Source organism: Garra rufa, chromosome 1 (genome assembly GCF_049309525.1).
Source record: "Garra rufa chromosome 1, GarRuf1.0, whole genome shotgun sequence".
Taxonomy (NCBI): domain Eukaryota; kingdom Metazoa; phylum Chordata; class Actinopteri; order Cypriniformes; family Cyprinidae; genus Garra; species Garra rufa.
In genome coordinates, this window is record NC_133361.1 from 9,003,600 (window position 1) to 9,030,592 (window position 26,993).

A 26,993-nucleotide genomic window follows, 5' to 3' on the forward strand; every position below is an offset into this window, starting at 1 on the left:
GAGTTGCGAGGAAATCGTGATCTGTTTGATCGTCAAAAAACTAAAAGTAAAATTAAACTATATAATTAAACTATATAAAAACTAAATAGAAATGTGTTCACAAAATAGAACCGAAATTAAAAACTAACACAACTGTTAATGAAACAAATGAAAACTAAACAAAATTTTATTGAAAATTTGAAAAATTTAAAAAAAGCAAAACTCAATTAACCTTGGAGCGGACAAAGGAGCTGAGTGAGGCAGCTAAAGTGGTGGATCGATCACCAGCTAGATAGCTAAGAGCACACCTGGTAACACATGTGCAAGTTATTTATGTTGTTTCAGATCTGTAATGTTTTTCTATTATTATTTTTGATTAGTAATGTCCAGAGTTATTATAGTTTTGTATTCTTCCATTAGTTTTTATTTTTATTTCGTTTTTAACTTTTGTTTTGAATATAATTTAGTTTCAGTTAGTTTCCAGAGTGGATTTACTTGTTTCAATTAAGCTTTTATTGTTTCAAAATGTTTATTTATTTATTTATTTTAGTTTTTATTAATTTCAGTATTAGTTTTAGCTTTTTATTATAAAACGGGGTATTTTTGTGAGAAAGATTTAAAAATTTCAGAACAAGTACAGTACAGACTTACAGTCATGTCGACGTCCCAGTCTAAATAAACACATGCACCACTGCCTCCTCACGCTTGTTGTGTTGACATATTTGACCACAATGACAAAGGCTAAAAGAATAAGACCTTTTGTATATTTTTTTATTTTATTTTAGTAAGTTTCAGGGGCGGACTGGGACAAAATTTCAGGCCGGGAAATCTCACACTCATCCAGGCCACCCCAAAAACCCACAACAAATTCTTAAACCATGGACAATAAAAAAGTATAATCCACTGGCTGGTGCCACGCAAAATAATTAAAGATTATCTCTTGAACTTCCATTTACATTTTTATAAAAATGTAAGTATTACATGAGGACCATGTGCTATTGTTTTATCTTGCCTAAATGTCAAAACTGTTGGTCTACAATAATACCTCTTGAATATATCTTTAGTAAAATCCTAACACTGAATTTTTTTGTCCTTAGGAAAAGTAACCATGGTTTAATTAGGCCTGTGGCAAAAGTATAGTAGTAACCGTGTTTTTATTTTTAGTTTTTTTTTTTGGCATTTTGATTACAATTTGCATAACTAGAGTTTTATTACAAGTACCAAGTGTAGCAAAACCTTTGTTAATTTGTGGTTACCATAGTTTAACTATATAGTAACAATGTTTTTTTTTTTTTTTTTGTAAAAACATGGTTCATTATTGTAAAGGTTGTATTGTTGTTAGCCTTAGCTCCCTCTAAACGTGTTATAAAACAATGTGAAGATTTGTCTGCTAAATTCCTACTCTTCACAAGTTTTTTCAGCAAACGGACTGCTATTGATAATATTTGCAAGCAGTTGAATGCTTAACTAAGTAAACAAAACTACAATAGTCTATTTACAGATGTATCTGACCTGTAAATTAAGTACTTAACAGGACAGTTTCGACTCTCCGCTCCAACTGGGCTCTCCATTCTCGAGTCTTGCATTCTTTTGGCGGACGCGCGGATGGGCGGAGCGTGCGCGTGGCGAATTGCGTTGTCAGTCAAGACGAACCGGATCAGGATTTATAAAATAATTATTATTATTGAATGGCGAATTTGGAAATAATCACTTTAGTACCTTTGTCAGGCAACAGACACAACAACAACAACAATATATATGAAAATAAAATATAAATTAAAAAAATGTCAGCGGGCCAAATGGCTGCCAGGACACCGGGAATTGTGCCGGTTCTCCCGATGGCCAGTCCGCCCCTGGTTAGTTTCATAAGGACCCAATATCCTTTCAGTTAGTTTTCGTTTTTCTTTTCTTTTTTTTTTCTATATCAGTTAACTAAAATGTTTTATTAAACCTAGTTTCAGTAATATTGCTTTGCTACATCCTTTATAAATTTGGGTTGTAATAATACAGTCTGTTATTATGAAAGTTGTCATCATAAAGTTAAAGTTGTGTTCCATGTGCCCCTTTTTAAATTTCAGCACCTGCCCTTCCAAAGGTCTCTACGCGCTCACAAAAAAATGAACCAGAATTCACTGTAGACATGTCGCGTGTGTGAATGGGTTGGGAGGGGCACGACACTATAGTCAGCAGGAGGGTAAAACAGTTTTTATTTTATTTTAAACACTGCACACAGCAACAACTTTTAATAAAGCGACCAAAACTGCCTGCCAACTGACAGACGAACTTATTTAGGTTTAAATAAAAACACAGAACGATCTCGTTATTACGAGAAAAGATGTCGTTTTTACGAGAAAAGATGTCGTTTTTACGAGAAAAGATCTCGTTATAACAACATGAGTGGGAAAAAAATAAGTGTGTGGCAGCAATGCGTCACCGTACTAATGCAGGTGTGTGTTGCATATATTTGATTTGTGAGTTGTTAATTTAATTTTTCTGTTTTTGTGTGCCTGAGTGTGTATATATATGTTCGTTAATTTTGTGATTTATATTGAGCACGTAATATCTGTTTTGCCCGCATTGGTATTGCTCATTTAGGAAATTTGACACTGTATTTTGACTTTACTGGGTGGTTTTTGTTTGGTTTAATTGTGTGTGTGTGTGTGTGTGTGTGTGTGTGTGTGTGTGTGTGTGTGTGTGTGTGTGTGTGTGTGTGTGTGTGTGTGTTGTGATTTTCTTTTTTTTGAGGTTTTGTTTTTCTGTAATTGTGCTTTATTCAGTGCAACGGCAAGACAGTGTTGCCTAGGAGTTAACGAATGTTATTATGTGTATTGTTTATTATTATCATTGTTGTTGTTGTTAATTGATGTGTATATTGTGATTTATTTATTTGTTTATTTATTTATTTATTTTTGTGTGTGTGTAATTGTACTTTCCTGTGTTGTTGTTGATTATTGTAAGATTATTATTTGTGTGAATTTGGTACAAGGCTGGCCTATTTATTAATGTCCAGAACGAATGTATTTTGTGTCAATATACTGAGTATTCCATTCTAGTCACCAACTTTGACCCCATACGTAAGCTAACTTTTTTACCTGAGATATAATTGTAATCGTGTGTTTTAAGGGATGAGTGTTTTATATTGGTGTTGAGCTCAATGTTTTAATACCTAATTTGTTGAAATAAAGTATGCTTTGGTGGTAACTTGTCTTTGTTTGTCACTTTCCCTTCAGTTGGAAACTTGTTAGTGGAGAAGTAAGTTTTATGTGGTCCAAACAGTAATAATTATTAGTAGCTAGTTGTGCTCCCAGCCACATTAGCAATAATTAAAATTACAGCAGTGAAGATGTGTGGACAGACGATCAAGCAAGGGAAACTCAATCTGTGAAACTGTAAATTACATCAAAAGTAATAAATTATGAAAAGTAAAGATGCATGGTACCCATAGGCGGAGCGTGTGTAAGGCTTAGCCTTCCCCTGGCCACGGGGACCCTGGGGCCAAAAAATGCCACTAAATTGGACATATTCCCCTGCACAAACAAATTCAATATATTACGTCTGTTGCTAATAAAATGAAAATGAATATAAAGTGTCAATTGCTGCATTTCATTAAGATCTGCTCATCTGCACCGTAATTCTTTTTAGGCGTTTTTACAGTGTTGCATATTATAACCAATCACACACGATTCTGTTGAGTTAGGAATGCAATGTTTAATCAGAAGCGTTCAAATGAGTCTTCTCAGTTTTGTTGAGTGTGATTTTTTTTAATCATAAACAACAAAGCTCAGACGCACCTGTAAGAGATTCATTACACAGGGAATACAACGAAATCATGGTTTACATTTAAGATACATTTAAGATATAAGATAACATGTATATTGAAAAGTTCTTTAAAAACATCTGGAATGCAATAAAGTAATTTTTAAAGGTGTTTTTAAAGCATTTATGGTATGGATTAAAATACTAACAGGCTAATAAATAATTCGCATATCGGACCAAATTGCGTTGCAGAAAATCCTCTAAATTTTAAGATATTTAGAACAGAGAAACATAAAAATCCGAAAATATAAGCAGCTACAATAATTAAAGTTTTAATATACCCTATGCCAGTATAATTTGTAATTATAATTTCATAGTATATTCTATAACATTATAATTTTAATAGAATTATAAAATAAATATAATCGGGCCTGTTTTAGGCTTTTCCTTATTTTTATATTTTAGACATTCATCAATAATGGAGTTGAAGAAAAAAATTACTCGCCATGTCTTCATTGGACGTGCCTTTATATAGAAATATCTTTACATCTTTACAGATATAAAGTGATACATAATGAAAGTTTCTATTTTCGATTTGAATTATTTCGTTTTAAAGTGGTAATTTAAAGCTTTCTATGGATCTTTTTTTCATATCATGTCTGTGAGGCTATTCGCTGAGTTTCAGTTCATTGTGAAGCGATGCTGTTCAAGACCAGACGGCAGAAAGCGCATCTTCTGTTTTCCTATTTATTTTATAAACGAGCAACGAGTTGTTTATATTGTGAGTGCACTAAAATAAAAGTTGACCCGTTACAGGTCGGAATGATGTATTACTCCTACCTTCATGAGCAAAAATGGAGAAATGTTTTTTTTAATTGTTTTCACACACAAAAAAAAAAGTGATCGCACTGGTGCCTCCATTTCTTGCAAAGCTGCTTCAGCTGCCTTCCAGTCTCCACACAAACGATTGGATATTCATCCAACAGCGCGCATTTATTAAGGTTAAACGTTTAAACTATCGTGTGTGATATGCTTGAACTGTTTTATATATAGATTTTAATTTAGACAAGTCCTGATGCTTTGAGAAGGCTAAATTGATCAATAGATGATGGCTTCCCTGCCACTGGCAACTTAGTCATTACTTAAAAAAAAACATTTAACGTATAATTAAAGAACAAATGCTTCAAAGGTTTTTCTAAATTAACTTAATAAAAAAAAAACCCGAAAGAAAAATAATCACTTTTCCATTTTTAAACCGAACTAATTTAATAGCGGAAGGCATGCTTTTGATAGATGTATTCTACCATTTTGTTGAATTTAGGCCGTCAAGAAATCCTGTATGTGCGTATTTTATATATATATATATATATATATTTTTTTTTTTTTTTTTTTTTTTTGGAGAGTGAGATTTGCAAAGTTAGTGGTAATGTAGTTTTCTGAATAGGCCTATAATCGCTGTTTGAATAACTTGAAATGAAACGTTAAAATGATCAATTTCTAATGTTTTTTTATTAAATTGTGATCACATTAAATACAATTCAGTCCCAATAAAAATATTTTATTGGCCTATGTGACACCTGCGTCTGTTTTCTTTCCTAAAAGACGATTTATGAGTTAGCCTTACCCTGGAGCTGGTTCACCCTCCGCCTATGAACAATGATCCAGCAGTACTGACTTCAATTTCAGCTGGATCTGAAGATGATCTACTTACTGTGATTGTTTTTTGTATGACTGCATAGAGAAGATAAATGTTTAAAACGCTTCCCACATTCAGTGCAGTGATACGTTTTTTCTCCAGAGTGGATCCTCTCATGTTTTTTCAGGTTTCCTGAATGATTGAATTTCTTGTCACAGTGTGAACACTTGTAAGGTTTTTCTCCAGTGTGGATCCTCTCATGTTTTTTCAGGTCTCCTGAATAACTGAATCTCTTGTCACAGTGTGAACACTTGTAAGGTTTTTCTCCAGTGTGAATCCTCTCATGCAGTTTTAAACTGTTCGCTGTAGTAAAAGTCTTTTCACACTCAAAGCACATGTACTCTCTCACACCAGTGTGCATTTTCTGATGTCCTTTCAAATGATCTAGACGTGAGAAACTCTTTCCACACAAATGACATGAATATGGTTTCTCTTTTGTATGAACTCTCAGGTGTTGCTCCAGGTTTTGAGCTCTCAAAAACACTTTGTCGCATTGATCACATGCATACAGTTTTGCTCTAGTGTGACTATTTATGTGTGCTTTAAGAGTTGATAATTGTTTGAAACTCTTCCCGCACTGATCACAAGCAAATGTTTTTTCTTCAGTATGAACTCTCATGTGTGATTCAAGTAGTCCTTTTAGTCTGAAACTATTCCCGCATTGATCACAATTGTACAGTTTCTCTCCAGTGTGGATCATCTCATGTGTTTTCAGATTTGATGACCGACTGAATCTCTTGTCACAGTGTGAACACTGATAAGGTTTCTCTTTAGTGTGAACTCTCATGTGACGCTCAAGACTTGATTTGCTTGAGAAACTCATTCCACACTGAGTGCAGGTGAAAGATTTCTTGGCGCTTTCTTTCTTTATTTCTCTATTTTTGGTTTGAGAGCAACTCAAAGGTTTTTCTCCAGGTTCGACGTGACTTTTCTCCTCAACTTCCCTCAGTTCTTCATTCTTGTCAATTTCTTCAGTCAACTCTAAATGAAAGTAAAAATGGTTCATTTTCAGTAACTTAACAGTAACTTTCAGTAAAATAATAATAATAATAAAAAAAACAGAGAAATGTGGACATAAGATAAACCCTGGTGTAACAATGTAATGTAGATAATAGTTATTCAATATTTTGATGCATTTTTATAAATTTCACATCCCTGATTTTTTTTTCATAAAAAAGAGGTACATTGATCTTCAAATATATTTTTTAAAAACATTATAAGCCCAAATAATCCTATATTTCTAAAGGAAGAACTATTGAATATGTTTTTATTCACTACCTTACTACATGTTTGTAAACTACATTATTGTAAAAAAAAAAAATAATAATTACCCAGGTAAAATTGTTTAGCCACTTAGTTCTACAGATGGTGGAGCCAGAAGCAGGTTTGTTTCATTTTGTATTAAAATGTGTTGTTACTAATAATTTTAATACTTCTGGTTTTCTACATCAGCACTATTTGATGTTGAATAAGTGGAAGTCTGGATCGATCTTGCACTCTATAACAATAATAACAATTATTATTATTTCTTGTGTTGTTATTAACCTTTTACATTGTTCGATGATTGAATAGAGTTAGCAGGTAAAACATATATTAGTATTCTGCAACAGTACTCTTTTTGCCTGCTGAGTTCTATCTTTTGCCAAAGTCAAGATGTCATGTGACAGCTCTAATTAGTAAAAAAAAAAAAAAAAAAAAAAGTTGCAGCAGGAAAAAAAATGGTTGCAGTCTGGACCTCTGCCTTATTATTTTTATGATTCAACTATATTATTGCAGAGCTCTGCAGATTTTCCCAAAATCTGCTTGAAGCTTTACCATCAGCACTTAAATAAAGAAAGATAAATAGACACCAACCTGTTTGTTCATCAGTATCTTCAGTGTGTTTCATTTTGCAGGGTTCTGGATCTCCCATCTTCTCTTTGTCCTCTTTAATAAACTCAGTCTTTGCCGATTTCAGCTCTTCCTCATGATTTGATGCTGATCTTCACTTGTGAACTGATGGGAATATTCCAGCATTTATTGGTAAAACACAGTGGGAGGAGCTTCACTGATTATGCGATTCTTGTGGGAGGAGCTTGACTGAAGGTGAATTGTCAATACAAAATAAAATACATCACTTCACTAGCTGAGATAGTTTTCACAGCACAACATCTCCTGTAATTTGCCACTTAAAGCTCATTTCATTGAAGACATCAGCATAATAAATAAGGTGAAAACATCGAGTCGTTTCAGCAGCTGTTAATATTGATGAGCCTCATTCAACAAGCCATTCAGGATCATCAGCAGATCATCTCACTTTATTCTGAGTGTTTACTGGTAGAAACTGATTGTTTGAATCTGATTATTTGATAAAAGCCAATTTCTCACAATATGTATAGCCTAAAGCATAAATAATCCAAAACGAACGCTAAAGTAAATAACGGCTGAACGTAATATAAATGTATGATCTGATAGTTCTAAACCGATTTTATAATAACTAAATTCGTTGCAATGAAGTAATTAGATCATTAACGTTAAATTCTTGCATGTACATGTAGCCGGAATCGGGGGCTATGCCTTTAAGCAGGTAAGAGAAGCAACAAGGCGAGGGGTTTTAAGTCTCGCGAGCGTAGAGAAACTATCGTTTGTTTACGTTTGCTGGTGTGCACTCCCCGGTGTTGGCGTTTGGAAGAACTGCTAATTAATGTAAGTAAAGGCTTTGTGCATTTTAAAACCTATACAAATTCGTACTCATACGAGTGAATGTAATTGTAGGATCTGTACCGTTGCTTGGAAGAGCTGCATAGGCGTGTGTGGGTGGTTACAACAAATTGACGTGAGTAGAGGTCTCGAGACCATTGCAAACACATGAGTACGAATGTATAAACCTCCAGATGCAATGTTATTCTAGGATCATCTCGTGCGGAGGGTGTATGATTGAAGAAAAACATCGGTTAATGAGACGCGTGTACTGTTTGCCTTTCCTTCTACAAAGCGTGGGGCTTTTATTGGCTAGCAATATCATTTACGTAACCCAAGGTATTGTATTTCATATTCTTTAACGTTGTATTGTGGTCTATGTATATACTCGGGGATAATGGTATTACTTGTGAGCGTTAAGTATTTATGAATGGCTGTAATCCGGCCTCCGAAGTATATGTGAGTATGAGTGTACATGTTGGGTATTATTGTTGGTACACTGAAGGACTATGTGATCTTTTTAATGCATTAGGTTTGTTTTAAAATTTATAGGGGTTGTGCACCGTGTCTCTCCTTCAATGCAGCGATTGGCTTTTACTATTTGACACCGTGTCATCTTCACCCCCATTGAGGTGGTCTATTGCTACAGTCAAGTTAATATTGATAGTTGTTGAGGTATGAGTGTTTTTATTAAGATGATTATTAAATTGTTATGGTACAACAATTAATTTATTGATATGTTTAAATTGCAGACCTTATGTTAATGGCTGTGCTGTGCACTACGGTTTCTTTCCCCCCCCATTTGTATTGACTTTTTATTCTAACTGCTCGTTATAGTTTGTGTACCGAGATTATTAATTCCATTCTATGGTTGACTATATTGATGTGTATTACGTCTGGTGGCTTATGTGAACCTGACGATTTACCATATTATTGTAATTATAGGGTTTTGCCTGGTTGTGTTTTTGTTGTTGAATTTCCTACGTACTGAATATTTTTTTTGTGTGGAATTGTAGTGTTTTATGATTTTTGGTTTAATGATTTGGGTTGGTTATATTTCATTTGTTTTGGGTTGGTGTTTGTGTGTAAATTTCTTTTCTTCAGTACTGTGGTTATTTAATGTAAGAATCTCTTTCAGTTGAGCCCTGTATTGTCCATGAGATCAAAGTGATTAAGCTATTTGGTAAATCTCTGCCTTTTCTGTATTGTGATAGGTTGGCTGGTAGATGATAATATTTTGTCAAAGTGTCTCATAGGTTTTATTGTAGATTCTGTAATGTCATATAAAGAGTATTGTCTTGTCAAAATAAACTAGACTATTTGCACTTTGGAGTTGTAGGTTCTTTTAGTGGGACCGCCTGTACGGGGATTTGCTATAACCTGTTCCCTTATCCTGTAATAATAGGGGTGGCGTAGTCGTTTCTAAATTTATAGAGTTAACAACAAACGAGCCAAATAATTGGTATCGGTTACATACAGAAAAACCTACAAAGCAATATTTAAATTATTTCAGTTTCACATTTGATTAATATTTCGCTATATTATAATTTAAGTCTGTTTGTCTCACGTGGCTCAACATATGAACAATTAGCAGTCTCTGTTTCAGTATGTTAATTTTAAAAATACAAATAATTTGATAGGGATTTGATCTGCCAGATGTCAAAGTGTAGAAACAAAATAGCGGCAGCAACTTGAGATCGATTCCCCTCACAGATCTTTTTAAACATGACATTCGGCAACAGTTCTCACAGCAAACAATAGCATAGAAACCGCATTCAACATATTGTCCTCACATGCTGGCTGCAGCTAGGGTTACCAGTTTTAAAACACCCGCCCCTTTTGCCCGGTTCCCAAGAGTGCCCTTCTATCAAAGGCAGGGGCGGATCTAGAAAATTATTCATGGGGTGGCATGAAAATTATGAGGGGTGGCAACACTAAAGCAAGCATCCTTGCATGTTTTTTTGTGGATTCAAGGAACGCTATTCTTATTCGGTGTATACACCAGGGTGCACTTTTTTACATTGTCGTATAAAAATTAAATAAAAGCTGATGTGTGATTGACTTGAACCTGATATCTGGATTGGAAAGTTAGATTTAATTAGATGGTATGGTATATTTAACTTCTCTTTACTGAGTTATATGCAAACCTGTAGCAAGTTTAATTTACAAAGCATGACAAACAATGCAGACTGCATATGGATACAAAGTCTCAGTGGATCAAGTTTCCTTAAGTAAAAAACACATAATAAATATACAGAAACCACATTTAAATCACCAACAAATATCTTCAAAATGAATAAAATAAATCACAGTATTCAGTGCAACAAGAGCAACAAAATGACATTTTAAAGTATTCAAATATCTTGGAGGAGACATGAAAACAAATTCAATAATTTTAGTGCAAGTAAAGCAACAAAAGTCCCTTAAGTCCAAGTATCTCTTCTTTTTTTAACAAACCAACAAATTAGCATGGACCTAAAACTAAATAACAAGGTTATGACCAACAGTTTATTTAACCATTCTCAAGTCAAATTCAAGCACTTTCAAGGTGCATTTTCAAGATTTTCCAGCATTGTGTTAAAACAGATGTTATTGTGCTATTAAAAAATAACTGTCTGGATTGCATATAACATGCCTAATATTAATAGCCAGCATACAGTATACAAATTAATTTAAAATATTTAATTAATATAATTTACAGAGTATCTCCAGTATTTTTATTTTTATTTTTGTAGTTTTTAAGACCTGCACAAATAAAAGTAATACTGAATGAGTGGGGTAAGGCAATGTCTATGGTAACATATTAATGACTGGTATAAAATGACTGTAAAAAAACGATACTAAACTAAAATTCCAAAACTTGTAGTTCAAAAACAAGTTTTTCACAAATACATTTCACATTTTAGCCTAAAAGTACTAAAAGGTAGTCAAAAAGAAGCTATAAAATTAATTATAACATTAATTTATCTAGCCCAAATAAAAAAGACATATTTTTAAATATAGAAAATCAGATAGAAGTCTCATGGCAATCAAAAATATTTTTAATACACAAACAAACAAATATGATTATTTTATTTTTTTTTTCACTATTTACAGTGCATCTGCAGAATTTTTAAATATCTATTTAGGGCAATGTATGACCCTTTTTAAGAGCTGCACATGTAAAATGAACACAGTATGAGTGGGGTTGGACAATGTAACGTACTGTATTAAGCCATAAAATGACATGACTTATAATTCAGATTTTCACAAAAACAAAACGTCTTATACAATGGCATTTCAGCCTTTATACCATTAAAAGGGATAAATCAAGTAAATAATTGATTATATTTATTTAAAACATAAATATTACTGTCTTAATTGTTTCGATTTTTAGAAAGCACATTAATTTGTTTCACATTTACAACTCTATGTGTTTGTTGCATAAAAACGTGGGTCGATATTTGCAATAATCTGACTATAAACATCTGAAAATTAGCAAATTGACATCAGTGCCGCGTTTTGACTTTTTTGAAACGTGCAGCGCGCATATTTATTCAATGACATCATTGCCTTTTGAAGTTTTATCCAGCCCGATCGCGATTCTCGTCTTTCCGTCCCCAACTGAGACCTCTTAAAATTATATTTAAGCATTTTCTTATTCTATTTAACGTATTTAAAAGTTTTTATGGCCTTAAATTTGATACAACTAAACCCGCAGGAGCCCTCTACTTTATGATAGTCCGTCGGGGAGGCCGGTGAAACATTTTGGTAGCCCGACAGGAAAACACAATAGCCCCGGGACGTCGGGCTGGCGATTTTGCGAGCCCTCACTACTAATTTTTAAATAATTCGTATTTGTCGTTTTCAAGCCATCGCGGACTGATGCGACAACCTCCCGGCATGTTTTCGCTTGATCGCTTGGCATCTGACTAGCTCTTCCAGCTGTCCGTCCTTGGTTTCCAGGGCGACGCTGATAGATGATTGGGACGCACGCTATTTTTATTTAATCAAAATACAGAGTCGCTGCTGTAAATCGGTCGAGGAAACTCTTTTATCTTTAGAACACTAGGACAGTGCTGGGGTGGCAAATGGGGTGGCAAGGCTTTTTCTTAGGGTGGCAATTGCCACCCCGTGCCACCCCGGTAGATCCGCCCCTGAAGGGCACTTGAACAGCACCTGCATTAAATCTAGGTTACTCCATCAGTTTTAGGCAAAATTATTTTTTTTTGTAACCAATATACTAGAGCTGATTAATTCATTTAATGAATAGAGATTCAAACAACCAAGCGATCTCATTTGTAAATAACAACGATTCTCCATGTCTGTTAAACCTAAGTCTTACCGGAACATTCACATCTGTATTTGCACTGCCAGTGACAGAGAGAGCAGCCATCATGTTTATGTAAAAAAACAGCTTCACAAACAGTCTTTTCAAATACAGTCATTCATATTATCACAGCAATTAAAGATCATAGTTTGAATATAAACATAGATGTCTATGGTAGAGATCAAAATAGAGCACGTCTTTTGAAAGTAGTTGGCGCTTCAAGTAACGTTTGTGTCGATTGCATTGTTTCGCCACTAGGTGGAAACAACTGTTAAAAAATGCATGCATTGAATAGAGATTGATTCAAAAACGCTAATTCATCCAGTAATGTTTTTATGAGCAAGTAATATATTTATTCAAACCAGAATACTATAAATTGGTGTATTATATATATATATAAATATATATATATATATATATTCTAAAAGGCAAATATTATGTATTAAATGATTAATAATTAATTTAAATGAATTAAACACATTTAAATATACTGCAGCAATTGATATTTTGTCTCACGTTATTTTGCTTAGTTTAGAGTTGCGAGGAAATCGTGATCTGTTTGATCGCCAAAAAACTAAAAGTAAAACTGAAATTAAACTATATAAAAACTAAATAGAAATGTGTTCACAAAATAGAACCGAAATTAAAAACTAACACAACTGTTAATGAAACAAATAAAAACTAAACAAAATTTTATTGAAAATTTGAAAACTATATCCAAATAAAACTAATTTAAAAAAAGCAAAACTCAATTAACCTTGGAGCGGACAAAGGAGCTGAGTGAGGCAGCTAAAGTGGTGGATCGATCACCAGCTAAGAGCACACCTGGTAACACATGTGCAAGTTATTTATGTTGTTTCAGATCTGTAATGTTTTTCTATTATTATTTTTGATTAGTAATGTCCAGAGTTATTATAGTTTTGTATTCTTCCATTAGTTTTTATTTTTATTTCGTTTTTAACTTTTGTTTTGAATATAATTTAGTTTCAGTTAGTTTCCAGAGTGGATTTACTTGTTTCAATTAAGCTTTTATTGTTTCAAAATGTTTATTTATTTATTTATTTTAGTTTTTATTAATTTCAGTATTAGTTTTAGCTTTTTATTATAAAACGGGGTATTTTTGTGAGAAAGATTTAATTTCAGAACAAGTACAGTACAGACTTACAGTCATGTCGACGTCCCAGTCTAAATAAACACGCACCACTGCCTCCTCACGCTTGTTGTGTTGACAAATTTGACCACAATGACAAAGGCTAAAAGAATAGACCTTTTGTATATTTTTTTATTTTATTTTAGTTAGTTTCAGGGGCGGACTGGGACAAAATTTCAGGCCGGGAAATCTCACACTCATCCAGGCCACCCCAAAAACCCACAACAAATTCTTAAACCATGGACAATAAAAAAGTATAATCCACTGGCTGGTGCCACGCAAAATAATTAAAGATTATCTCTTGAACTTCCATTTACAATTTTTATAAAAATGTAAGTATTACATGAGGACCATGTGCTATTGTTTTATCTTGCCTAAATGTCAAAACTGTTGGTCTACAATAATACCTCTTGAATATATCTTTAGTAAAATCCCAATACTGATTTTTTTTTTTTTTTTTTTTTTTTTTGCATAATTTTGGGTCGTGTTATGTCCTTAGGAAAATTAACCATGGTTTAATTAGGCCTGTGGCAAAAGTATAGTAGTAACCGTGTTTTTATTATTTTTTTTTTTTTTTTGGCATTTTGATTACAATTTGCATAACTAGAGTTTTATTACAAGTACCAAGTGTAGCAAAACCTTTGTTAATTTGTGGTTACCATAGTTTAACTATATAGTAACAATGTTTTTTTGTTTTTTAGTGAAAACATGGTTCATTATTGTAAAGGTTGTATTGTTGTTAGCCTTAGCTCCCTCTAAACGTGTTATAAAACAATGTGAATATTTGTCTGCTAAATTCCTACTCTTCACAAGTTTTTTCAGCAAACGGACTGCTATTGATAATATTTGCAAGCAGTTGAATGCTCAACTAAGTAAACAAAACTACAAAAGTCTATTTACAGATGTATCTGACCTGTAAATTAAGTACTTAACAGGACAGTTTCGACTCTCCGCTCCAACTGGGCTCTCCATTCTCGAGTCTTGCATTCTTTTGGCGGACGCACGGATGGGCGGAGCGTGCGCGTGGCGAATTGCGTTGTCAGTCAAGACGAACCGGATCAGGATTTATAAAATAATTATTATTATTGAATGGCGAATTTGGAAATAATCACTTTAGTACCTTCGTCAGGCAACAGACACAACAACAACAACAATATGAAAATAAAATATAAATTAAAAAAATGTCAGCGGGCCAAATTGGCTGCCAGGACACCGGGAATTGTCCCGGTTCTCCCGATGGCCAGTCCACCCCTGGTTAGTTTCATAAGGACCCAATATCCTTTCAGTTAGTTTTCGTTTTTCTTTTTTTTTTTCTTTTTTCTTCTTTTTTTTTTCTCTATATCAGTTAACTAAAATGTTTTATTAAACCTAGTTTCAGTAATATTGCTTTGCTACATCCTTTATAAATTTGGGTTGTAATAATATAGTCTGTTATTATGAAAGTTGTCATCATAAAGTTAAAGTTGTGTTCCATGTGCCCCTTTTAAAATTTCAGCACCTGCCCTTCCAAAGGTCTCTACGCAGTCACAAAAAAAAATGAACCAGAATTCACTGTAGACATGTCGCACAGTTTTTTATTTGGTTTTGCTAATAAATTGAAACATTAATTGAAACATATGAAAATCGAACATGAAAATATGTTGAGTTATTAATTTCGACGATTTTGTGCACTCATCTGTGCGATTGTTTCCAGAGATGTGAAACAACCAGACATAAATGATAATATAGCGAAATATTAATCACATGTGACGCTGAATTAATTTAAATCTTAATTGCTTTGGGGTGCTCTTTATTTAAATATGTTTTATGTTCTAAGTTTTTATCTGTACATACAATACTTGAACATGTTAATGATCTAATTACTTAATTGCGATGAATTTAGTTATTATAAAACCAAACTACTTAGATCAGACATTCATAGTACAGTGCGTTACGGCAGTTATTTACTTTAGTGTTTGTTTTTGTTTTATTGGTGTTTTATACATATTGTGAGAAATTGTTTTTTAGCATTTATCCCGACTCAAACAGATTCTAGCAGCAAACACTATGAAGAATAAAGTGTGATGATCTGCTGATGATCCTGAATGTCTTGTTGAATGAGTGTTGATAGTCTGAGGCTCATCAATATTAACAGCTGCTGAAAAGACTCTTTATTTCATGTCAATAGTTCCTGTTCTCACCTCATTTATTATGCTGATGTCTTCAATGAATCGAGCTTTAAGTGGTAAATTACAAGAGATGTTGTGCTGTGAAAACAATGTCAGCTAGTGTTTTTTATTATTATTATTATTATTATTTTGCAATTCACCTTCAGTGAAGCTCCTCCCACAATGTTCGCATCACCAATGAAGCCCCGCCCACAGTAATTCATCAACAATTGCTGGAATATTCCCATCAGTTTACAAGAGCAGATGAGCATCAAATCATCAGGAAAAGCTGAAATCTGCCAAGACTGAGTTTATTAAAGAGAACAGAGAGAAGATGAGAGATACAGAACCCTGCAGAATCAAACACACTGAAGATACTGAAGAACAAACAGGTCAGTGTCTATTTTTCTTTCTTTATTAAGTGCTGATGGTTATAAAGCTTCAAGCTGTTTTTAAGGAAACCAGTTAAGCTCTGCAATAATATAGCTGAAGCATCAAATAACAAGGCACAATATATATATTTTTTTGTTTTGTTGTTGTTGTTGCCACAACTAAATTTTTTTAACTAATAAGAGCTGTCATTTCTATTGCATGTAAGATTAAACAAAAGTGTAACAAAACAGTGTTATTCGTTTAAGCTGAAAAGCATTTGAATTCTGTCCAGAATTATTAATTATAAAAAGTTTAGGGGAACTTACTTAATAAAACCCAAAAACCAGATATGATGAACAAAAACCAGGAGTCAGAGACTCAATCAGTCAAAGTCTTCTCATCTGAACTCAAAGACAGATACTGACACACACAGACAGACAAAAACCTTATCTTTTCTTCAAGGTTGCCTAGCTCTGGCAAGACTCTTTATCTGTTCCATTCTTACCATAGTCTATAACTACTAATACATGTTACCCAATATTTCCATTCAATCATCAAACAATCTAGAAGGTTAATAATAATTAATATTATTGTTATGGAGTCCAAGATTGATCCAGAATTCCTCTCCTTCAACATCAAATAGCGCTGGTGTAGAAAACCTAACTACAATATACCAATAATCAAGAAATCTAATTTTGTCAATGTTTTGCGATGTTTATGATGTAAGAAAAGGCACAAAATGCCTTTTTCTTTAATTTGAAACTGAATCACATCAAGAGTGCCAGTCAGTTCTGTATAATAGAAGAATAATGGCACACAGTGGCAGCACTAGCTTTTATTGAAATATGTGTGTTATATATTTAGTAACAACATTTTTTTAATGCAAAACCATAGTCATTTTATGATTACCAAACCTGCTTCTGGTGCCACCATCTCTAGAACTACTAACACATTTTAGTCTGAAGCCCTGGTACACTTTATATGAATAAAACTTTTGTAGTGAATAAAACATATTTAACAGTTCTTCCTATAGAGTATTATTTAGGATGTTTGCCCATAATGTTTAAAAAATAATAATTTGAAGATCAATGTACCTCATTTTATGGAGAAATTTAGGGAACATGCATCAAACTATTAGCCTGGCGAGCCAGACTTACATCAAGATGTTTAGTCTGGAAACTCTCCATAGACGCGGCTTACTCCGAGGGGCGGGATAAACGGTTGTCTCTCAAAATCCCTATGCACGCAATAGGATAGCGCTTCAACCAATCAGAGCAACGAAGAAGGTGACGTAGTCTAAGCTTTTTCCGTATCCAGTCGGCAAAACTCCAAACACATCTTCCTTTTTTAAAAAAGACTTAAGTGCCGTTCTTTGCTCGTTTCTTAAAGAAAAACTTAACTCCAAGTCCTCCAGAGTCGCGGCCAAAGCCGATTCAAAAGACCGCTGTTCGACCATTCTTTGTTTTTCAAGTGGCAGCCGTCGCAACTCTGTCGTCATATGTTAAGCCCGCCCCGCCTACTCTATACGCGTTGTGATTGGCCTGACCCAATTTGGGTTTTTGCAGCTAGAAGGTCTATTGAGAGTGTCTAGACCCACCTGGCTGCAAAATAATTTTTGCTGCCGCTAGGGTGCGTCTAGATTTCTAGGCTATCAAACTATTGTATAACAATTATCTACTTTAATTTGCTATATCAGGGTTCATTTTATGATTTGTCTGTTTTTTTTTTACAAGTTACTGAACATGAACCATTTTTACTTTTACTTAGATTTGATTGAAAAAATTGACGAGAATGAGGAACTGAGTCAAGCTGAGGAGCAAAGTCATGTCAAACCTGGAGAAAAACCTTTGAGTTGCTCTCAAATAAAACAGCAAGATTTAAAGAAAAGAAGAGCCAAGAAATCTTTCACCTGCACTCAGTGTGGAAAGGGTTTCTCATACAAACATCACCTTGATGTTCACATGAGAGTTCACACTGGAGAGAAACCGTTTACATGTGATCAATGTGGAAAGAGTTTCACACAATTATCAAATCTTAAAAGACACATAAATGTCCACACTAGAGAGAAACTGTACGCATGTGATCAATGCAACAAGGAGTTTTTGAGAGCTCCATACCTGAAGCAGCACATGAGAGTTCATACAAAAGAGAAACCATATTCATGTAATTCGTGTGGAAAGAGTTTCTCACATCTACAACATTTGAAAGAACATCAGAAAACACACACTGGTGTGGGAGAGTACATGTGCTTTGAGTGTGAGAAGACTTTTACTACAGCAAGCAATTTAAAACTGCATGAGAGGATTCACTCTGGAGAAAAACCTTACAAGTGTTCACACTGTGACAAGAGATTCAGTCGTTCAGGAGACCTGAAAAAACATGAGAGGATCCACACTGGAGAGAAACCCTATCACTGCACTGAATGTGGGAAGAGTTTCAGCTGTTCATCTTCTCTACACAGTCATACGAGAAACATTCACAGCAAGTAGATCATCTTCAGATCTAGCATTTTCAGATCTGATGATGCATCCTCACCAAATGAAACACAATAATGCATCAAAGAATCAAATATCATTTTGATAAATCTGTCCTAACCAGTCAGTACAAGAGACATGACAAAGAAACATTATCTAAAGTTTTCACAGAGAATTCATTTCAACTTCATCTAAGATTCAGATCAACTCAAAGATGGAGTTCATCCCCAAAGATTAATGTCAAACGGTTTTATTCTTGTGTGTAATTTTTTCTTCGTCATATAAATTATATTATTGTGCTTTCTTATGAGTTTCATGTCATCTTAGTTGGAGTTTAGTTGGAGTTTACTTACTCTTTCATGAAGGAAAGTAGTTTTTTTTTTCCAATTGTTCTTGTTCAGAAAGCTGAAGAAGAGACTGTAACACTTTTAAAGCAGACTGAGAATTGATTTCAATAGTGTTCTTCATTGTTAAAATTATTACTTCCAATTTATCTGTATTCAGGAAACAGATGCAAGATTGTCATGAATATGAGCCAGTTTTGTCTTGCGTAACGCAAGTTGCGTTGCCACTGTCTCAGTTCCTGTTTTCTTTATTTGGTCATGTTTCATTCCTTATTTAGTTTATGATTCAGGCCTCTGTGCCATGCCCACTCCATCCCGAACTGTCACACAGGTATTTGGAGCGTCTGGAAGCCACTCCTAGGTGGGGGGCTCTGTCACGATTTGAGCCTCCGTCGCCCTGGGATCACAAACTCTTGCACTTCACATCATGGACTTCAGCCCCCACAAGCCACTGCACCTATCACTGTTCACACCTGCAGCTCATTCACACACCCATACCTGCAGTTCATCACACAGACTAGTTATAAGCCACTCACATGCACAGCTTCTTCGCGAAGTCTTGTATTGCCCTGGCTACATTCTGAGCGTTTCTTTCCCGTGTTTGATTTCCTGTGTTTTTGATTCCTGGACTCCCTCTTGTGTGTGATTCTCGCTGCCTCGTTGACTACGATTTCTGCCTGCCCCTTTGTGTTTTGCCTGTACTAATAAAATGCTGCAAATGGATCCGCTCGTCTCAGACCGTCCTTGTTACAGTCCTGTAGGATTTTATTTGATTTTTAGAATTTTATTGGACAGTGTTTGATGTAATGTTATCTTACTTTGTCCTGTACGATCTTTTATTGATTCATAGAATCTTATTGGTTATTGTAATTTTCAAACGAAATGTCACTTTGTCCTGCATGATCTTATTTGATTCTGTTGATAAATAACTTTGTAATTTTACTTTTTTAGAGTAACACTGCATGTTTGTGTGCTTGTAACCCACAATAACTTGCAGCCTATATGAATACACACAAATATAAACACATATGTATTTATTGAAATTCATAATATTAAAATAAGGCAAAGATAAGAAATATGATATTTCATAATGTACGAATGAGTTCAAATGTATTACATGTGACTAAGAATTCACAGAAACACGAACATCTATATACGGTATTGTCCTGACGCGGCCCCTTTAAGAAATACGAATATAGGGCGCCTGATACAGTGGCGCGCATCATTTGAAAATAACGGTCAAAGTGGAAAAGCAGCGAGTGATTAACGGTGTTTAACTTGTTCAAATTTGATTTAAAGACGCTAAAAACTACGAAATACTAACACTTATCTGGTCTGCATCCTAAACCAACAATTCTGGGTGGTCTTGGTGAGTTTGTTGAACTCGTGTTTGATTATATCTGCTGATTACTGTCATGATCGGGACTGTGGGTCTTCCCTCAGCCTCCGGAGGTCGCTGTTCCTGCACTGCACTTCCTGATTGCATTGATTGATTCACCTGTCTTTGTCATCAGCACTGATCACTCACATCTGTTCACAATCATCTGGACTATAAGAACTCTCACTTTTCACTCCTGTTTCATGGCTGCATTGTGTTTTATCTTACATGTAATTTTGTGTTTCTGATCCTGTTCAGTTTATGTTTCAGTTTATGTTTAGATTGCCGTGTTGGCTTTTTTGGTTTGTTTTGTTATTATTTTCATTAAAAACATCTTTCCCTGCACTTGGACCCAGACCTCCCTTATTCACGTGACAGAATGCAGCCATCAACAGTGGGTCCAGCGAGGGAGATGCCTGTTTGGCGGCGATGGACGCCCTTAGTGCTGAGGCGGCGCTTAGATTTTGTAAAACGTACCATCGGATTTTGAATCCGTACCCACAAAATCATAATCCGTGCGCACGCTTTCGCAATCCGTTCCCACAGTTTGTAAACTGCTCTCACGGATTTGTGGGCCCGCCCCCAAATTCAACCGGGACACCTGTTTAAGTGCTGGATGCATTGTTTTGCATTTATTAAACTTTATTTCTCAGTAGGCTATATGAGACTATGCAGTACCGCCGCTCCCTATACGCAGAGTACGCAGTCTGCGTAGGGCACCAACTCCCAGGGGGGCACCATCCCAGCTGCTCAAAAAAAAAATCGTTTTTATATATTATAATAATATATTAATATTAATAATATACATATACAAATAAACAACAATATAAACGTATATTTTGCATTTTACGGTGAACGCAGAGTAGGCTAGTAAGCACACGTGATGACGCGCAGCATCTGAGCCACTACGCGCCCTCACCACTGTTTACGGCTGCCTATTTGGCCACAAATGATGATAATAATTGATGAACAATATACCTGGTCCTGGAAAGAGACATCGACAGTCCGGCGCCGAGAAACGAAAAAAAAAAAAAAGCTTAAGGTGAAGCCCGTGCATCACTTTCAGGTGCATTCATAATCCTGTGAAACTTTATTTTATTCTGTCGACGTTATTAATGTGTTGTAATGTCGGTAATAATTTCACGACTAACGCATCTTTTTTTATATGAATATAAGCAGATCTAAGTAAACAAAATGACTTAAAATTCATTATATTAAAACACAGAGGCAATTATGATTATTGATTAATAATGACCATATGGTGTCATTAAATAAAATGTAAAATTAAAGTACATAATTAAAATACATAATCTAATACAAAATTAACAGTTTACATTACAATTTTAATAGAAATGTCTGAAAAGGGCACCAAAGGCCTGGTAAATGCAGTTGTTACACTTACATGATGATCGAATTCCTTTAATATTCGCCAAACATTTAATTAAAATAGCCACATAATCTTTCCTATCATTTCCTCAACAAAAATATGTGGACATCATAACCCTTGTCTGCTTTATTGTCAAAGTCTGCTTTATTGTCAAAACATGTACAGTGCATACAAGAGTTTTGAAGTTTCGTTTCTCTCACAGCCTTGGTGTAAACAGGTAAAAACACAGAATAAAAATATATTAAAAAATGCAGACAAATAGAAATATTATATATTCTATAAAACACAATTTACAAGCATGGATATGATAGAAAGATAGATAAAAAGGCAGATAACCATGGTTTTATCATAGTAAAACTGCTTAATTTCCTTTTGTATGATTCTGAGACTATTAAATCAATCAGACAACTGTATTAATAAAATTATAGCCATTGGAGGTAACTCTTTATTGTTGATAAAACTGTTTTATTACACCGATCTTGCTATTTCGCTCTTTATTTACCTTTTTGACCAAAAATAACTGTTTATTTAAAAGTGCGCTCAGTGTTGATTTTAATTCAGTTTATTGTTGTTTATTTTATTAAGATTTCACATTTTTAAATGTTTTATTTGAAGTGTAATTTTAGTTTGTATTTTTTGCTGTAGAGCTACAATTGTAATTTATAAATTATACAATTTATTTATGTATTTACTTTTATTTGAATAAAGTTCTATTTTGGCCCATATAGTAGGTGTTTTTTTATTATTTTATTTTTTACTTCTGTAATATTTGGGGGAGGGGGCACAAAGGTAAATTTCTGCTTAGGGCACCCATTTGGCCAGCAGCGGCCCTGAGACTATGCAACACTGACAAAACTTAGCTTAATTTTATATTAATCACCAATAGATAAGCTGCCAAAACACCATGTGTTTTATCCTATTGGTTATTAATGTAAAATAAACGCTAAAAAGAAGCCTGTTTTGTAAGTGCGGTCATGGTACCAAAATAAAATAATAAGTGAAGAGCGCTGTTCAAACGGCTTTGTTTTAATTAATAATATTTTTCAAAAAAAAAAAAAAACGAGTTTCGGAGAGGAGAAGGTAAAAAACAATACAAAACAAAAAATGTACAGGTTTTATTGCCATTCCTTTTCTCTCAAACTAAATGCAATGTAATAATAGGCCTTATTTAATAATATTAATAATGCAGCATGCATCTAACTCTGGGTGAAAAGCTTATCATAATCACAAATCCGTGAGAGCAGTTAACAAACTGTGGGAACGGATTGCGAAAGCGTGCACACGGATTATGATTTTGTGGGTACGGATTCAAAATCTGAGGGTACGGTTTACAAAATCTGAGCGCACGGATTGGAAATTCGTGGGTGCAGTTTGTTAAACCGAGGGAACATTTTAAGAATTCGTGAGTACGGTTTATAGACTGAGGGAACGAATTGCAAAACCGTCCCCACGGATTAATTATTATTCTTCTACAGGTGACGTAAGAGGCTCCGTATTAATTTTAATATAGCGAAAAATAAATCAAATGTGACACTGAAATATTTTTTTTTCGGTGCGTATTTCACATGTTAATGGTCTAATTACTTTATTGCAACATATTTAGTTATTATAAAATCAAATTATTTGGCTTATGTTGCAGTGCCATAGGGCAGTTATTTACTTTAGTGTTCGTTTTGTATTATTTATGTTTTGTATATTGTGAGAAAAATTGGCTTTTATATATTCTGACTCAAATAATGTGTTTCTTGCAGCAAACACTCAGAATAAAGCGTGATGATCTGCTAATGATCCTGAATGTCTTGTAAATGAGTGTTGATAGAGTGTTGAGAGGCTCATCAATATTAACAGCTGCTGAAAAGACTCTTTATTTCATGTCAATAGTTTCGGTTTTCACCTAATTTACTATGCTAATATCTTTAATGAAATGAGCTTTAAGTGGTAAATTACAGGAGATGTGCTGTGAAAACAATTTCGGTTAGTGATGTACTTTTATAAAAAAAAAAATTGTATTGGCAGATCAGCACCTCTCATGCTGCAATTCACCTTCAGTCAAGCTCCTCCCACAATAATTGCATCATCAGCGGAGCTCCTCCCACTGTGGTTCACCAATAAATGCTGGAATATTCCCATCAGTTCACAAGTGAAGACAAAGCAAAGACTGGGTTTATTAAAGAGGACAAAGAGAAGATGGGAGATCCAGAACCCAGAATCAAACACACTGAATATACTGAAGAACAAAAAGGTTGGTGTCTATTTTTCTTACTTTATTAAGTGCTGATGGTTATAAAGTTAAATCATCAGATAATAAGGAAGAGCATTTTTTTTTTTTTAGTTTGAGCTGAAAAGCATTTGAATTTTGCACAGAATAATCTGTTATAAAAATTGTATGGGAATTTATAGTTAAAACCCAAGAACCAGATCTGATGAACAAAAACCAGGAGTCAGAGATTCAATCAGTCAAAGTCAGGTTTACTGAAGAAAGTAGTTTACAGTTTCATCAGCAGAAGTCAGCTTCAACACTCTGTGTATGTGTATTCAATAAAATTTACTAATGTAATAAATGAAAACATATTCAACAGTTCTTGCTTTAGAAATATAGGATTATTTTTGTCTTTAAAATATATATTTGAAGATCATTGTACTTCTTTTGTATGGAAAAAATAAAAATTCATTTTTACTTTTATTTAGAGATGATTGAAGAAATCGACGAGAATGGAGAACTGAGGGAAGGTGAGGAGAAAAGTCACGTCAAACCTGGAGAAAAACCTTTGAGTTGCTCTCAAATCAAACAGAAAGATTTAAAGAAAGGAAGCGCCAAGAAATCTTTCAGATGCACTCAGTGTGGAACGAGTGTCTCAAGCAAATCAAATCTTGAGCTTCACATGAGCGTTCACACTGGAGAAAAACCTTATCAGTGTTCACACTGTGACAAGAGATTCAGATGGACATCAAATCTGAAAACACATGAGAGGATCCACACTGGAGAGAAACTGTACACATGTGATCAGTGCGGGAAAAGTTTTGTCCAAAAAGGACTACTTGAAGTACACATGAGAGTTCATACTGGAGAGAAACCGTTTGCTTGTGATCAATGTGGGGAGAGTTTCAAACAATCAGCAACTCTTAAAGCACACATAAATGTTCACACTAGAGAGAAACTGTATGCATGTGATCAATGCGACAAAGTGTTTTTGAGAGCTCCACACCTGAAGAGGCACATAAGAGTTCATACAAAAGAGAAACCCCATTCATGTCATTTGTGTGGAAAGAGTTTCTCACGTCTACAACAATTGAAAGACCACCAGAAAATACACACTGGTGTGAGAGATTACATGTGCTTTGAGTGTGAGAAGACTTTTATTACAGCGAACAGTTTAAAACTGCATGAGAGGATCCACACTGGAGAAAAACCTTATGAGTGTTCACACTGTGACAAGAGATTCATTCATTCAGGAGACCTGAAAAAACACGAGAGGATTCACACTGGAGAAAAACCTTATAAGTGTTCACACTGTGACAAGAGATTCAGTAATTCAGGAGACCTGAAAAAACACGAGAGGATCCACACTGGAGAAAAACCTTATAAGTGTTCACACTGTGACAAGAGATTCAGCAATTCAGGAGACCTGAAAAAACACGAGAGGATTCACACTGGAGAGAAACCGTATCACTGCACTGAATGTGGGAAGTGTTTCAGTAATCCATCTGCTCTTCACAGACATAAACATTCACAGTAAGTAGATCGTCTTCAGATCCAGCACTTTCAGATCTGATGCCACGTCCTCACCAAATGTGACACAATAATGCATCAGGCAATGAAATATAATCTGGATGAATCTTTCCTAACCAGTCATTTCCGGAGACATGACAAAGAAACATTATCTAAAGTTTTAACAGTCAATAAAATTCAACTTCAAAAATGGAGTTCCTCCCCAAAGATTGATGTCAAATGGTTTTATTCTTGTGTATAATTTTTGCTTAGTCATATAAATGATATTATTGTGCTTTCTTTTGAGTTTCACATCATCTTACGTGGAGTTTAGTTGGAGTTTACTTACTCTTTTTATGAAGGAAAGTAGTTTTTTTCCAACTGTTCTTGTTCCACTGTAACACATTTAAGGGAACCTGAGAATTGATTTCAATAGTGTTCTTCGTTGTTAAAATTATTACTACAACTTTAGATGTATTCAGGAAACAGATGCAGGGTTTTGTCATGAATATGAACCAGTTTTGTCTTGCGTTGCCACATTATCAGTTCCTCTTTTCTTTGTTTGGTCATGTTTCTTTATTTAGTTTAATTATAGTTCCTTGCATCTCTGTTTGTTAAATATCCTTTGTATATAAGTTCATGTTTGATCCCTTGTCTTTTGATGGGTCTACTTGTTATGTGCTCAGTGTTTCCTTGTGTTGGATTACCTTGTGGTTTTATTCATTAAAGACCGATCTTGTTTTCCCCGTGTTTCCAGCGTATTCCTTGTTACAGTGAATGTGTGTCAAATATAAGAGGATTTTTTTTTAGGATAAATCACTTTCAGTGTGAAGTGCTTTAAGTGTCTAGAAAAGTGCTATATAAATGTAACATATTTAACTTTTAGCTGCACTTGTTGTCAGACAGAAACAGGTTAGTTTGCTTTGGAAAAAAATTAATGACTCCCCCTGCAAACTATTCCTGCTGTCATTTTAGCAACATGGAAAGAAAAATCTACATGATGAAAACAAAATGCAGGTATCATATTTGATTTCAAGTACTTGGTTAAACAAAACCTAATTGTGAGGTGCAACATTAAATAATGACTCTAGCTCAGTAATGCTTGTAATTAATAACTGCGAGCGATAGTAACATCAGAGTTTCACTTTCATCATCTGTCACAGAAATGTTTATGAACACTTCTAGAACACCATACCAACAACAGTTAAGTTTGGGGGTGGAAGAATCATGGTTTGGGGCTGCTTTTCAGCAAGGGGTGCTGGCAGACTTCATATTGCAGGATGAATGGAGAAATGTAGAATCTAATCTTTTTAACAGTGTAAATAATTCCGAATGAATGTCAGAATGAATTATTGTCATGAAATAAAGACTCTTTTCTGCAGCTCTGTTAATATTGATGAGCCTCAGACTATCAACACTCATTTAACGAGACATTCAGGATCATCAGCAGATCATTTCACTTTATTTTGAGTGTTTGCTTCTAGAAACACATTATTTGAGTCAATACATGATAAAAGTGTTCGCATTAAACGAAAATACTATTATTTCTCACAATATGACATGGATAAAACATTAATAAAACACTAACACTCAGGTAATGCCTATCAAAACCA

The 26,993-nt window shown here is 34.4% G+C and overlaps 2 protein-coding genes across 2 annotated transcripts in view; one reads left to right on the top strand and one right to left on the bottom strand.

The window, feature by feature from the left end:
* Window positions 1-5,438: 5,438 nt before the first annotated feature.
* Window positions 5,439-6,050, bottom strand: LOC141343137 (uncharacterized). Its single transcript, XM_073847771.1, has one exon. It carries the CDS (start codon window positions 6,048-6,050, stop codon window positions 5,439-5,441), a length of 612 nt encoding a protein of 203 aa, XP_073703872.1.
* A 1,933-nt stretch (window positions 6,051-7,983) lies between these two features.
* Window positions 7,984-26,993, top strand: part of LOC141343239 (uncharacterized) — a 65,087-nt gene continuing 46,077 nt past the window's right edge. Inside the window, exons 1-5 of the mRNA XM_073847867.1 lie at window positions 7,984-7,997; window positions 18,151-18,327; window positions 18,890-18,934; window positions 24,559-24,783; window positions 25,036-25,367. Coding sequence (XP_073703968.1) covers window positions 7,984-7,997; window positions 18,151-18,327; window positions 18,890-18,934; window positions 24,559-24,783; window positions 25,036-25,367 — 793 coding nt within the window. The remainder of the gene's footprint in view (window positions 7,998-18,150; window positions 18,328-18,889; window positions 18,935-24,558; window positions 24,784-25,035; window positions 25,368-26,993) is intronic.